This window comes from Protopterus annectens, chromosome 3.part0, assembly GCF_019279795.1.
Source record: "Protopterus annectens isolate FY-2018-M chromosome 3.part0, PAN1.0, whole genome shotgun sequence".
Lineage (NCBI taxonomy): Eukaryota > Metazoa > Chordata > Ceratodontiformes > Protopteridae > Protopterus > Protopterus annectens.
The window spans coordinates 1,871,291,071-1,871,305,007 of record NC_056731.1 but is presented as its reverse complement, the minus strand read 5'-3'; the positions used below and the strand labels follow the sequence as shown (position 1 = coordinate 1,871,305,007).

The following is a 13,937-nucleotide window of genomic DNA, read 5'->3' as shown; positions in this document are numbered from 1 at the left end:
TAAGCAACTAAAAGGCTACAACAATAAGCTTTTATTTAGGCAAAAAAATGAAGTTCTGTCCTTTGTACTGGCCGTGGGTATGTTTTGGCCTGCCAAATCTGACGTTTGTACCAAAAATGTCCCACTTTGGGCATGTGAAAAGGTGGCAACCCTAAAGTGAAAGTAGCAGAAAAAATATATAATACTTCTTTGAGAACAATAATACCAGACACATTATAAAATGCTTCCATTCTCATTTTGAATGAGAAAAACTGCACAAATTGTTAAAATGCATAGAGCAAAATAAATGGACAATGATCAAATCCAGTAAAGTAGCAAGATGCAATGCCTTTACTACAAAATGCATTTGATGTGTATTCCAAAGTAGGCACTAAATAACATGAAATGCTAGGAATAGTGAAATCCATGTACTAATGTTTGTGAGTTGAATCACACATGCTTTCTACAGAAGGAGAAGCAGGGAATAAAATCCATGAAGTACTATTGTTTGGCAAAGACAAAAGCCACTGGCTAAGCTAACTAACATCTCAAAAAAGACTGAATAACTCTGTTTACTAATCCTTTCCACATAACCTAGAAGTCAGGAGAAGGCAGGTCATTAAAAATATTTAGAACATTCCTTTCTTTGAAAATACACACAATGGCAAACTCAACTCATTAATATTTGACCTCTGTCTGGTGCAGATAGAGACAGATTAACTGCTGTTCTTATGACATTAATTTATACAGATATTGTGTTTACATGTTTCTAAATATCTGAACAACCTAGTAACACAGACAGAGCTCCTTAGCTTCATATGAAAACTCTCAGCTAGATGAATAAAATGTTGCTAAAAGTATGTGTGTAAGATGACTGGTTGCTGAGATATTGTAAGTTGTTTACAAAATATTACAAACATAATACTTACTGTATTTAATGTGACTTATAAAATTCCATTTAATACCTAGAACCTAAAGAACACTACCACTACAAATATAGGTTGTGCTGAAGGGTTTGCCAGTTATACTCCCTTCATAATCCCTATTGTTCCAGAGCTGTAAACATTTATTTGAAATGTGAGGACATAATTTGATTCTGTCATAAGGCTTAGGCTCCACCCATTGGAAGTTACAGTGCTAACCTCCAGCGCTCCATTGGAGTGTGTGTGTGTGTCTTTCGGCTTTTCCCGGTTAGGGGTCGCCACAGCGGAACTCCGGTCCGCTAATGATTGGCAGTAGAGTTTTACATGCTGGCTTGCCGGGCCTAACGCACAACCTTCAACGAAGATTCACGCATGTCACACAGTAGACGCTTTAACTGAGAATCGAACGGGCAACGTCTAACTGTGAGGCGACAACGCTACCGCAGCACCACCACATGCTTTAAGCAAACTAGTGCCTATGTACAGACCACGTCTGAGAGCATGCCTGTTTATGGAATCTGATGTTCAGAGGAAATTGATGAGAGGAATGGAATAAACATACTGCATTTTATTGCACAAACATTCTTTGAAGACCTTTAAATGTGACCAAAACTTTTGTTTACACACATTTGCTGTTTAGGCAGTAACACCATATGTGAAGCGATTCTGTTTTAAGCTAGATCTGCCAAACATCAGATTAGAACTATTGCATCAAGTACTTCAAATATTTATTCACTTCAACTGTCATATTATGTTGGCTTTGCTTTGTTTTCTGTGTGTGAATGTTTCCTTTCATTCATTTTAAGCATCCTTTGAGACTGCTGCAACAGTTAAATGACATATTTAAGGTCAAAAACTAAGGACTGGAAATGCTGCCTTTGCCCAGCTATGTAGCCCCCCATGAAAAAAATCTAAATTTGCACCGTCAAATTTTAGAGCATTAAGTAGTGATTCAAAAGAAACACTTTAATATATACTGCAGAAGGCGACAATGGGTGCATAAGAACAGAACTCCGTTTTTAATATAACATGAAATGCAACACAGAAATAGTCAGAAGGAAGAGGAAAGACCGAGAACCAGTATTTAGGAAAAATAGCTGCTCAGCAGAAAGAGTCACTGCAACATTAGGAAACACTTTCTCTACAGCACCTGTATGAAAAAGCAAAGAATGTTATGAAACAGAGACTAGGAACAGTATAACAGACAGAGACGGGCTTACTTAATGGCAGACACTATTATTTCTCAGGTCTGGCTCAGGAGCACGATGGATGGACAGGCACTGGTGCTACTAACAATGGAGAAAGCCTAAACCAGTGCTGTGTTATACAGGGATTAAGCCCTAACTATGGCCCAGATGGCCTGGGTTCAATTAACATCTCACGCTCAGGTACTGGCAAGCAGGAATTGAGTGTGCTTAGCTGGAAGTGTTCATCTGTGATGATCCTTAAGGGGAGGTATGGCCCAAGGGGTACAGTAGCCCTTTGATGCTGTATCGACAGCACCTGTGAGGGGTGGGTACTACCCTCAAAGGAAAAGGAAGTAGTTCACTCTGCATCCATGGGTGGCAGCAGAGACATTTGGCTGCGCAGATTAGAAAATGAGAGTCTGAGATGTGGTATCGGATTCACCGTGGCAAATGTGCTGTCAGTGATACGGATAGGGTCAAGACTTGTCATGTTTACATGAGCTGATATGTGTCAGTCCACCACATTAACCACTCAAATTCCAAACATATACGTGAACCTGTTAACCATGCAATCTTCAAACTCACGCTTTCAGTTTGCCTGCTTACCAAAACATCACTCAGGCTTATTACAGTTTGCAATTCAGCATGGCAACCTCCATGTCATGAAATCTAATATCCCGATGGATCTGGTAATTCAGGGACAACATTCCAAAAATGGTAAGATCACGTACACCTTTTTCTCTAACTGTCCTTGTAACAGTATCAGCCTCCACATATGTGACCTGGCAAACAACTCTCCCATCAGCTCCTTCATGGTCTTTCTACATTGAGATGCTGCAGCATGTCAGACAAAGCTTGGCAGGCCATTTGTATAATTATCTGATCTGACCCCTAGCTATTCACTAGTGTTTTACCTGCATTTACCTTAAGGCCTTCATATCACCCCTTTTGTAGTGCAGTGGGACACTATAGGAATGATACGCTGAATTAAATCTAGTCCATTGTTAAAATGTATAGAACTGGTACCATAGGCAGGACTTTGTATGTTTTATAATACTATTAAATGAGGTAGAATTAAACTGTGACAGCAGTTGCATTTATAAAAGCTTGACAGAATTAATATATAGTCAAGAGTATTACATTGTCACACTTGTTTACCTGCCCCCACAATGGTGTCACACTAATTTACCTGCCCTCCCCCCACAACGGCTTCACATCACAACTAGCAACTGCTGTTACTGTTAGAAAGGATCACAACATTTTCTTTAAAACACTCATTCACAGATCACTTCTTTACCCAAGAATCAGGGACATACCCAAAACTAAAAGAGGGACAAATGCCAAAAATCAGAGACAATTTTAAATATCACTTTAATTCACTTAAAAAGTTAACGGAACAACAGGTTTTACGTCAGCATGCATTTCTGAACAAATAAGTGTGAAATTCAAATGTCTGGTATTATTGGCTGTCTGTAATCCTCAGTGATTTACCAGAAATTCAAATGTTTTATGAGTAACACAGAGAAAATATGAGGTAAAATCAGAGGCAGCTGAAAGGTATGCACTTGTTTGTTTTCATTGGAATGCTACTTGCCATAACTGCATCAGCAGTTTGGATTTGATCAAATTAGAATGAGCTATAGCTCTGCTTGTAATTCAGTGCAGGTTTAGCATATTCAAAGCCTGAAAGACTTTCGGGGAAGCAGCTGTTGGTTTCTGGAGCAGATCAGTGTTTGAAGATGCATCTTCCTCCTTGGACAGAGGGTTTGACTAAGGGTCATAAACTGGCCGTGTGAAAATAGAACATCACACTTTTAAATATTACATAAGTGTCTGAAGCAAATGTTCTATGTAGTTATTACATAGCCTTTGTCAAGCACTGCACATTACATTCAGCACTAGAATACTCTGAGTAGCTTTTCATCGCCCATGTAATGACCAGACAAGGAACTATACAATTATGGACTACAAGTTCTTTTTTGTCCAGTCTCATCAGATCAGACATGGTGCCATAGCCACCCAGCTGGCTATGGTGGCAGTTATGGAAAACAAAGTTGTTGTTGTTGTTGTGTCTTGGAAAACAAAGTACTTTAGACAAATTCACTGTCAAAGATTTAAAGGACATACATGGTCTTAATTAAAAAAAATGATCTTATATTTCTGTTCAGTGAAACTTGGGGCCAGATTAAATACCGCCTACACTAAGTGTACACTGTTCGGAGTGAAGAGACAATACAGACATAACTCACACCTTCTTCCTCCTAATTTTAGTTTTCCTGCTGATATTCTTGCAGCTTTAAATATTCACAGGGACTCATAAAGTTACCACAAAGTGTAGACTACATGTACACTTAGTGTAATCTTTCTTAGTGACTAGAAAGCACAACAGATGTGATAAGAATTTTATTGAATACATATTGTGTACACTGACTTTATTGAATCTGGCCTTTCATCTTTTCATCTACAGGCAATCTGAATGCTACACAAATTACATGTTTTTGGAATCTTCCTTGAATTTGATGAGTGCATTAAATACAGTGATTTTATTTAATTTAAAATACAATGCTTCTTTTTTTAATTATTAATTTCAGAAGCAGCATACACAATCCCAAATACATAATGCCCATAGCAGAAGCCATTTGAAGTCTCTTTTTTCAAGTGTCAAGTAAAAGAAATGGTGTATCTGGTAAACAGCAGGAAAATGTTGGGAAGTAATCAGTGGCGTTTATCTATTATGTAACATTTAATTAACTGCTAATAAGTAGTTAGTGGTACCAATTTATTTGGTAAGCTCTATCCACAGCTATAATTCTTTAGCTGAGAAATGCAGAATGTCATATTATTTCATTAAAAGAAAAGGGAAGCATGTCTTTATAAACCATTGCCCAAAAACCCACGTAAAAAATCTATATTGTTAGATGAGTTATTTCTATAACTGACTGCTGCTGCACAGTTAGTTTTTATTTGCGTTTTAGCAGGTGAGAGGACATGTAGACCGTTTCTGTTGAACTAAATGAAAGGTTATGCTACATCGTGTTCTGGTTCACTCAGGTCACATAAGAGAGCTTTATGAAAACCAGTGCCCACAATCAACTTCTTTTCATACACCGCTGCGACTGAGGAGCCTTGAAGAACAGAACCATTGTTGGCATACACCTGAGTCACAACTGGCTCATCAGACAGAATGTTCTGGATGAGGATCACCTGAAGAAGATGAGAAACACAACAAATCAGATTCAGAATTTACTGTTGATGTCAGACATTATTTAATTTGTATGCCAAGGCACAAACACAGACACTATTTACCATGAAGTGCTATTTAAAATCAACTCACAGTAGATATTTTCTAAAATTTAAAACATCATCAGCACAATTTGTCACTGACACTGTCTTGCACAACTAGTTTAATTTAATAAAAACTCAGTGCACAACTTGTTTACAAGGATATAGAAAATAAATATCTGCATGAATATTACAGGAATTTAGCAATAATAAAAAAGAAAAACAGAAGAAAAAATAAATAAAAAAAAAAAAAAGACATGAATTTCCTGTTTCACATAACAATGCCCAATAAACTGTTCAGTTCATACAAACAGTCAAATATTCTAATGCTTCAAAAGGAAACGTGTTTTCTGTTCTGGTCAAAAAGAGCACAACCCACATTATCCCAGTATATATATATATATATATATATATATATATATATATATATATATATATATATATATATATATATATATATATATATATATATATATATATATATATATATACACATACATATATATATATATATACACATACATATATACACATACATATACATATATATATATATACACATAGTTATAGACAGAGATATATATGGGTTCCATTTAAATGTGTGTTTAGATGCCAGCTGTTTAGTTGACCATTTATGATCTACTAAACAGCTTGTTGATAGGTGTACAAGATCATACAATTCATGAAGTTAAGGAATATGTCCTTAACCTGTGTTTGTGCGATCTCAGAGCTACTATATATAATTAGTGGGGGGAGGGTGTGTGTGTGTGGGGGGCACAGCAACAACAAAAAACCTTTTCTTTGTTTTTTTTAAATTTTGCATTAACCAAGGTGTTTCTCAATGCACCTGCTTGTCTACGCATGCAGATTCAACATAAAATCATTGGTGTTTAGTGTGTCAACGATGGGTGAATTCAATGCATACAACTATATCCCCATACAATTTAGATGTATATGAATATATATATATATATATATATATATATATATATATATATTAATAGGTTCCATTTAACCCATCAACAAGTTGATTTATCTAACAAGTAAGCTGGTACAACTGATCAAAATTTAGCTGATTGAATGGACCGGCTTTTCTGTTGTGCGAGATTGCGGTACAGTGGGATCTGGGTATTTACCCTTTACCCACCCTATTATTACGTGAAGCTGGTATATATAATTAGCAGGGGCACCCTGTAAAAAAAAAAGTACTTTTTGTTTTTGTTCTAATATTTGTGATTCAAAGAGTTGTGTATTCAAATATTTGTAATTCAAACAGTGGTGAGTGTGTGACAGGTGTTCGAAGCTTTGATATTTCAACTATTTGACATATACTCATTAATAAACATATATATATATATATATATATATATATATATATATAGTTGCACTACAGTTTGTCAAATGTTTCTTTGGTTGCAAAGTGCAGCATATGTTAGTTTGTGCAACCAGCAGGTTAAGCAAGCTGGTTTAGTCAACTCGTTTGTTAGTCAACAAATGTAAGTGGTAAGGCATTTGAGGTGTGTGTGTGTGTGTGTGTGTGTGTGTGTGTGTGTGTGTGTGTGTGTGTGTGTGTGTGTGTGTGTGTGTGTGTGTGTGTGTGTGTGTGTGTATGAGTGTGTGTTTCTTTGTGTGCGTGTATGTGTGGGTTAGGGTCAGAGGAGGGGTTTGGTGATGGGATGGTGTTACTATTTGTGTGATTATATGTGCATTTTAGGGTTAGACAAAGTGTTAGGTAACAGGATAGCTTTAGTGTATGTGCAAATATTTGCAGATTAGGATAAGAGGATAGATTTAATGTATGTGCGAGTGTTTGTAGGTTAGAGTTATAGTTAGGGTTATGTGAGAGGTTGGGGGTTGGCATAATGGTTAAGCTGTTTCCCTGACAGACACACAGTGCAAGGTCTGATTCTCATATGGGATAGTTGGCTAGGCTTAAAATGGCCAATAAGCCTAGTACTAACCTATGGGAGCCTAATGGACAGAGTTACGGTTTTGTGTTTGTGTGTGTGTGTGTGTGTGTGTGTGTGTGTGTGTGTGTGTGTGTGTGTGTGTGTGTGTGTGTGTGTGTGCGCATATGTGTGTGGTGAGTGTCTTAACTGACTTGTGTAGTGGTAGTGTTATGGAAAGGGTTTTTCTAAGGTAATGTGCATGGTTAGTGTAGATCAGAGTGCAACATGTGTGTGCTATGTCTTTAAGAAGCATGAGAGGCTGTGCATGCACATATAAACAGTGGACAAGTGCAATCCCTAGTGCCATTTTGAAAAAGCAGCCAGACAGTGAGCATGTATGATCACAGTTATTAGTTTGTATATCTTCTTCTTCTTCTTTCGTTTTTTCCCAGTTAGGGGTCACCACAGCGGATCACCTGTGTACTCATGATTGGCAGTGGAGGTTTACAGTGTCAAGTTGCTAACCCAGTGCCCAACCTTCCATGGAAGGCACACACACACACACACGCACACACACACACACACACACACACACACACACACACACACACACACACGCACACACGCACACACGCACACATTCTCATGCCTAGGGCCAATTTAAGAGTATCCGATCCACCTACAGCATGTCTTTGAGATGTGGGAGGAAACCTAAGCACACGGGAGGAAACCCACGTGACTACAGGCAGGACATGCAGACTCCGCACAGAAGGCACCCCAGCCGAGGATCATACTGGAGAACCTCTTGCTGTGAGGCGGCAACACTAACCGCTGCACCACTGCAGCCACCCAGTTATTAGTTTGTATATATGTTATTCAAATCATAATCAGTAAGCTTCTATAGTGATATGTTTGAATAAAATAAAGCTGCTTAAACAGAACCCATGAAGACTTGTTTATTCATGTGCCAACACAAAAATGACATGGTGCCCGAACTGGGATGGAAGAGAAAAGAATATTCGGAGCCATGAAATGGAAAGATGACAGTGAAGGTAAAAAATGACAGAAATGAGTACAAACACAATCTGAAAGAATCAAAGGTAATGAGAAATAATATGAATTTCTTACTCGATGCGAAAAGAGGCAAGAAGGGCATTACAAGGGCACAAACTGCATTATCAGGCAAGCAAAAAGTACAAAAGAGTTTGTTAACTAAAAGAGGTGTTTAAGAAAATGTTTAAGATAAAAGTATTTGACAAGACGATTAGTAGTAAAGTACAAAACGAGTCTGTTTACAGCAAAATGAGTGTGTTTAAGACAGAAATGGGCATGTTTAGAGTAAAACGAGCACAAAAGTATTATAAGCAAAAAAAAGGGCTTAAATGAGTAAAACAAAAATAATAAGCAAAGAAGAGGGCACGTTAAGCAAAAATAAAGTAAGGCAACTGTGCACATTTGGGCAAAGTGCTATATCTGGGCATAACTATGACTTTGTGTTGCATTAAGGGCATAATTAAAGTTATTCGAAGTATCTCACAGTGTATAAAAGTGCTTACAGTGTGTGCTTATAGTTGTGCATGTATTTCAAAGTGCTCTTTGTGTGCAAAGTGCAACTATTTTAGGCAATCCAGTCAAAGCATAGTTATCTGAAGAAAAGTTCTTGTGATGGGTGGTCTATTCGCAAACTGCCACCATTATGAAATATTTCTTGTACTGTGAGGAGTTGCTTAGAAGGTACCGCCATTTTGGAACAGTTCAGTGTGTTGTATGCAGTTAATCGCAAAGTGCCTTTACGTCAAAAGCTACTGAGTTTTGAGCAACAGATGTTCTATTTATTCACATTGAGCAGTTGCCTGATATGTTTCTTGCATTAATAAGGAAAGTGCTTCTTGCAAAAGATTACAAGAGTATTACAGTGCTCGTGAATTACACAGTCATCGTAAAGTTCTCAAATGTTTCTTAAAGTGATGGCTTTAATGAGTGATGGCAAATGACTGTAGCATCCCTGCCTTTATCGATAAAAAGCTCCAAGTAATTACTTTAGCATTCTTGCCTTTACCAGTTCGGAAGGTGAATGATTTTACATTTCTTCCTTTACCAATTCTGAAAGCATAGCAAATGATGATAAATGACTTTAGCTTTTTTGCCTTTACCAGTTCAAACAGTTATTTCTCAAAATTCTGTAAAGCATCGAGTAATTAAAAAAAAGTTCTTTCACAAGACTCTGTAAAGCATCGAACAATTCAAAAGCACTGAACAATTCAAGAAGTTATTTCGCAGAGCTCCGTACAGTATCAAACAATTCAAAAGCATTGAATGATTCAAAAAAGCTATTTTGCAAAGTTTTGTAAAGCACCAAACAATCTGAGAAGTTATTTCACAAAGCTCTGTGAAGTACTGGACAGTTTCAAAAGGTTATTGTGCAAAACCAGGCAAAGTTCACCAGGTAGAGTAAAACATCGAGAAGTCCGAGGAGTTTATTTTGCAAGGTACAGTAAAGCATCGAGAAGTTTGAGAAGTGTATTTCACAAAATCCTGTTATTCGAAAGTACTACAAATTTGTTTATTCACATTTCTGAAAAGCTCAATGGAAGAAAGCATATGTTCAGAGTTTAGAGGCATTGGACTAGTAATGCTTATGCCAATTATTTATGCACAAGTGTACGTGTGTGATTGCGTGAATAGTTGCAAGATCCTTTGCTGGTGTGAGTTAATATGGCACACAGATTTCAAAAACCCTATCCACTTATGTCTGCTCAGAATATTGCAGAGAATTGGAGAATATTTGAACAAGAGTATGATATTTTCATACAAGCTGCTTATGCAGACAGAGATGCATGTACTAGAGCTTTCATTTTGCTAAACTTAGCAGGGTCTGAGGCCATAGAAAGAGAGCATTCATTTGTATATGCACCAGCAGTGTATGAAGGAGAAGGTGTAGACCATCATATTGTTGTGCCAGCTGAATCAAGGGAAGATGCGAGTGTTTGAAATACAAATTTAAATAGATGTGCATCCCCCAGATGAATATTACATTAGAGAAGCATTTGTTTTACATGAGAAATCAGAAACCAGGGGAGACATTTGCAGCTTATATAACTGACTTAAGAAACAGAGCTAAATCGTGCTGGTTTGGTGATCTGAATGATGAGATGATGATAAAAGACAGGCCTGTGTGTGGTATTAATAGTGCTGCTGTAAGAATGACTTTGCTTCATGACTGTGATTTAACATTGAGCAAGGCAATAGAGATTTGTCAGATCCATGAGGTAACAGAAAGACATACGAGTATTCTTGCTAGTAAAAACAGCACAGTTTCAGTGGGCTCCAGAGCAAATGTAGACAGTATGCAAGACGCGACAACAAGAACAGGCCTAAGTATGTGGCAGCTATAGGGTTTTCAAAGAAGCCAGGAGGTTTTCCAGCAAGTTCCACAAAGAGTGCAAGTTCCACCACTAAGCCAGTACAACATAAACATGAGCCAAGAAAATCCAAATCAAGCTTTGCTGTTAGCTGTCGCAACTGTGGTGCAAATCATGAGTCTAAAAGAGAGAAGTGCCTAGCATTTGGTCAGCAATGCTGCAAGTGTAAAAAATGGAATCATTTCCAAAGGTTTTGCAAATCAAGTAAGCCTCATTTGTAAAGAAGAGTTGCACAAAAAAACAAGTTAAGTAGAGCTAAAAACAGTCAGATTTCTATGTAGATGTCGTATCAATGCTTGGAAAAAGAGTTGATGCAGTAAATGTATTAATTAGGAGTGAAGTGTTTTGTACAGTATGGATTAATGGAAAATTCACAGAGCTCAAAGTAGACACTGGGTCAAAGTGTAATGTTATATCAGCAGACACATTTGCAAAACCGAGAACCAACGATCACTCAATGTGACTAGCAGTGCGAGACTTGATGCATTTTGAGGTGGAGAAATCCAAACTGAACATTCAGTAATACTTTCATGCTATTTGGCAAAGAAATGTTACAATGTTACAGCTTAGTATTCTACATAGTCTGATGACCAGTGCAATCGTTACTGGGTCTCAAAGATAGTTTGAGGAATAATCTGCTTGCTTTTGCAAAGGAAGTTCATCATGTGAGTGCAGTTCCAAATTCCCAATTTTCTGAAGTCATTTTCTCAGTCTATGCTGATGTTTTTGATGACAAATTGGGTAAGCTTCCAGTAGTATATTCCATGAAGTTAGACCTCGAGATTCCTCCAGTAGTCAAATCAGCAAGAAGAGCTTCAATAGCAATTCAGGATAAAGTCACAATTCAGTTGGACAAGATGGTGCAGCTAGGTGCAATTTGTCCAGTCACAGAACTGACTGAATGCTTATCTTCCATGGTAGCAGCTCATAAAAAAGACTCAGATGAAATCAGAATAAGCATTGATCCAAGTGATTTGAACAAACCATTAAAAAGACTATATCATCTGATGGGCACGGTTGAAGAAGTTGCAGCTCTAATACCAAACACCACTGTATTTTCTGTTTTGGATGCAAAGGATTCATTCTGGCAAGTGACGCTTGATTGCAAATCCTCCTTTCTAACTACTTTTGTTACTCCGTTTGGTGGATACTGATTCCTAAGGATGCCATTTGGAATAAATTCTGCAAGTGAAGTTTTCCAGTGTGCAATCTAACAAATGTTTTCAGGTTATCCTTGTGCCATAATAGTCAATGATTTATTAGTTGGAAGCAATGGAGAAGCAGAACATGACAGAATCCTCAGGAAAGTTCTAGACACAGCACATGAAGTGAACTTAAAGCTCAATCCTTTGAAATGCAAATTCAAACTTCCAGAAGTTATGTACATAGGTCATTTGTTTATAAGTACAGGCTCGAGACCTGACCCGACCAAACAGCTATTTTAGATATGTCAGCACCAGACAATGTTCAAGGTTTACAGCAAATTTTAGACATGGTTAACTATTTGGATAAGTTTATACCAGATTTTAGTGAACTGGCAGCACCTTTGAGAGAGCTAACATGTACAAATGTTATATGGTCATGGTTAGAACATCATCAGAAAGTGTTTGATGACCTTAAGCAGAAAACTGCCACCCCACCTACGTTAAAATACTATGATGCAAATAAAACAGTTATTCTTTCCTGTTATGATTTAAAATTTGGTCTTGGTGCAGTTATTCTTCAAGAGGGTAGACCAGCAGCCTATGCATCTAGGACACTGACTCAAACTGAGATGTATTGTGCTCAAATTGAGAAAGAGCTTTTGGCAATAGTATTTGCATGTTCCAAGTTTCACAATTATATTTATGGCTGAGCTGTTCGATTGAAACTTCAACCTCTAATTACTATTCTGAAGAAGCCTATGCATTCTGCTCCAGCAAGATAAAAAAAAAATGATGCTCAAATTGCAAAAATACAATTTCAACTTGGTCTATACTAAAGGTGAATTGCTCTATCTGGCTGATACCTTATCCAGATCGCCTAGAAGTATGAAAGAACCACTTGATGCTGAAACTTTTGACTTTGATGAGATGTCAGTGCATAATTTTTCCACCACTAGACTAGATGAGTTAAGAGATCACACTAAGACTGATCCAGTTTCACTAAAGCTCAATCACTGTATTAATGTCAGATGGCTATAAAAGCAAACTAATGTATCACCTGAGGTGCAAGCGTATTTTCCTTACAGAGATGAATTGTTGATGAAGATAACATTATTTTCAAATATCCTAAAATTGTTGTTTGTATGTCCTTACAACAAGACTATATACAGATTTTGCATTGTGGTCACCCAGGTTTATCAACCACTAAGAGAAGAGCAAGAGAATTAGTATTTTGGTGTTCATTATCAAAAGGCATTGATAGAGTTTTATCTTCTTGTTCACTGTGCAATAGTACTATACCACATTTGCAAAGAGAACTGCTTCAGCTAAATCCAATACCTGAACTACCTTGGTCTACTGTAGCAACTGATATCTTTGAGTGGAATAATCAACACTATTTGGTTTTGGTAGACTCTTACTCAAACTGGTTTGGGATTGATCTCCTGCCAAACTTAACCTCAACAACTGTTATTACTAAGTTAAAACATCATTTCTCAGTTCATGGTGGTCACCACAAACTTTATTTTGGCAATGGTACTCAGTTCACTAGTCAGTTTCTTTCAGAAATGTGCTAAAGACTGGGAACTTGTGCGTATCACTACTAGTCCTGAATATCCTCAATCCAATGGTATAGCTGAATGAGCAGTACTGAGTGAAAAGCAATTACTAGAAAAGTCTATGCATGACAGTACCGATGTATTCTTAAACTTAATCTCAGGCTGTGTCTTACACGAGCTCCAAGAAGAACTGAACCCTCACATTAAGTCACTGTTCATACTTAGCCTTACTACAGGATATGTACCCAAAGAATGGCTTACAGCTACAGTGGTCCCACTCCACAAAGGTGGTGCCACAATGGACCCCGGAAACTATCGCCCCATAAGCCTGACTAGTCTGGTCTGTAAAGCTATGGAGCGTATTATCATGGAACTCATAAACAAATACATTGGGAGCCTCCAGACACTGGACCCTACCCAATTCGGCTTTGTTAAGGGCACATCTTGCCTCTTAAACCTAGTTGATTTCTTTGAAACAGTTACCAAAGCCATAGATGAGGGCAAGGTAGTCCACACAGCCTACCTGGACCTCGCAAAAGCCTTCGACACAATAC

The 13,937-nt window shown here is 37.5% G+C and overlaps 1 protein-coding gene across 1 annotated transcript in view; it reads right to left on the bottom strand.

The window, feature by feature from the left end:
- Positions 1-4,479: 4,479 nt before the first annotated feature.
- Positions 4,480-13,937, bottom strand: part of LOC122797138 (serum paraoxonase/arylesterase 2-like) — a 610,903-nt gene continuing 601,445 nt past the window's right edge. Inside the window, exon 9 of the mRNA XM_044065937.1 lies at positions 4,480-5,293. Within this exon, the coding sequence (XP_043921872.1) occupies positions 5,111-5,293 (183 nt within the window). The 3' untranslated portion in view covers positions 4,480-5,110. The remainder of the gene's footprint in view (positions 5,294-13,937) is intronic.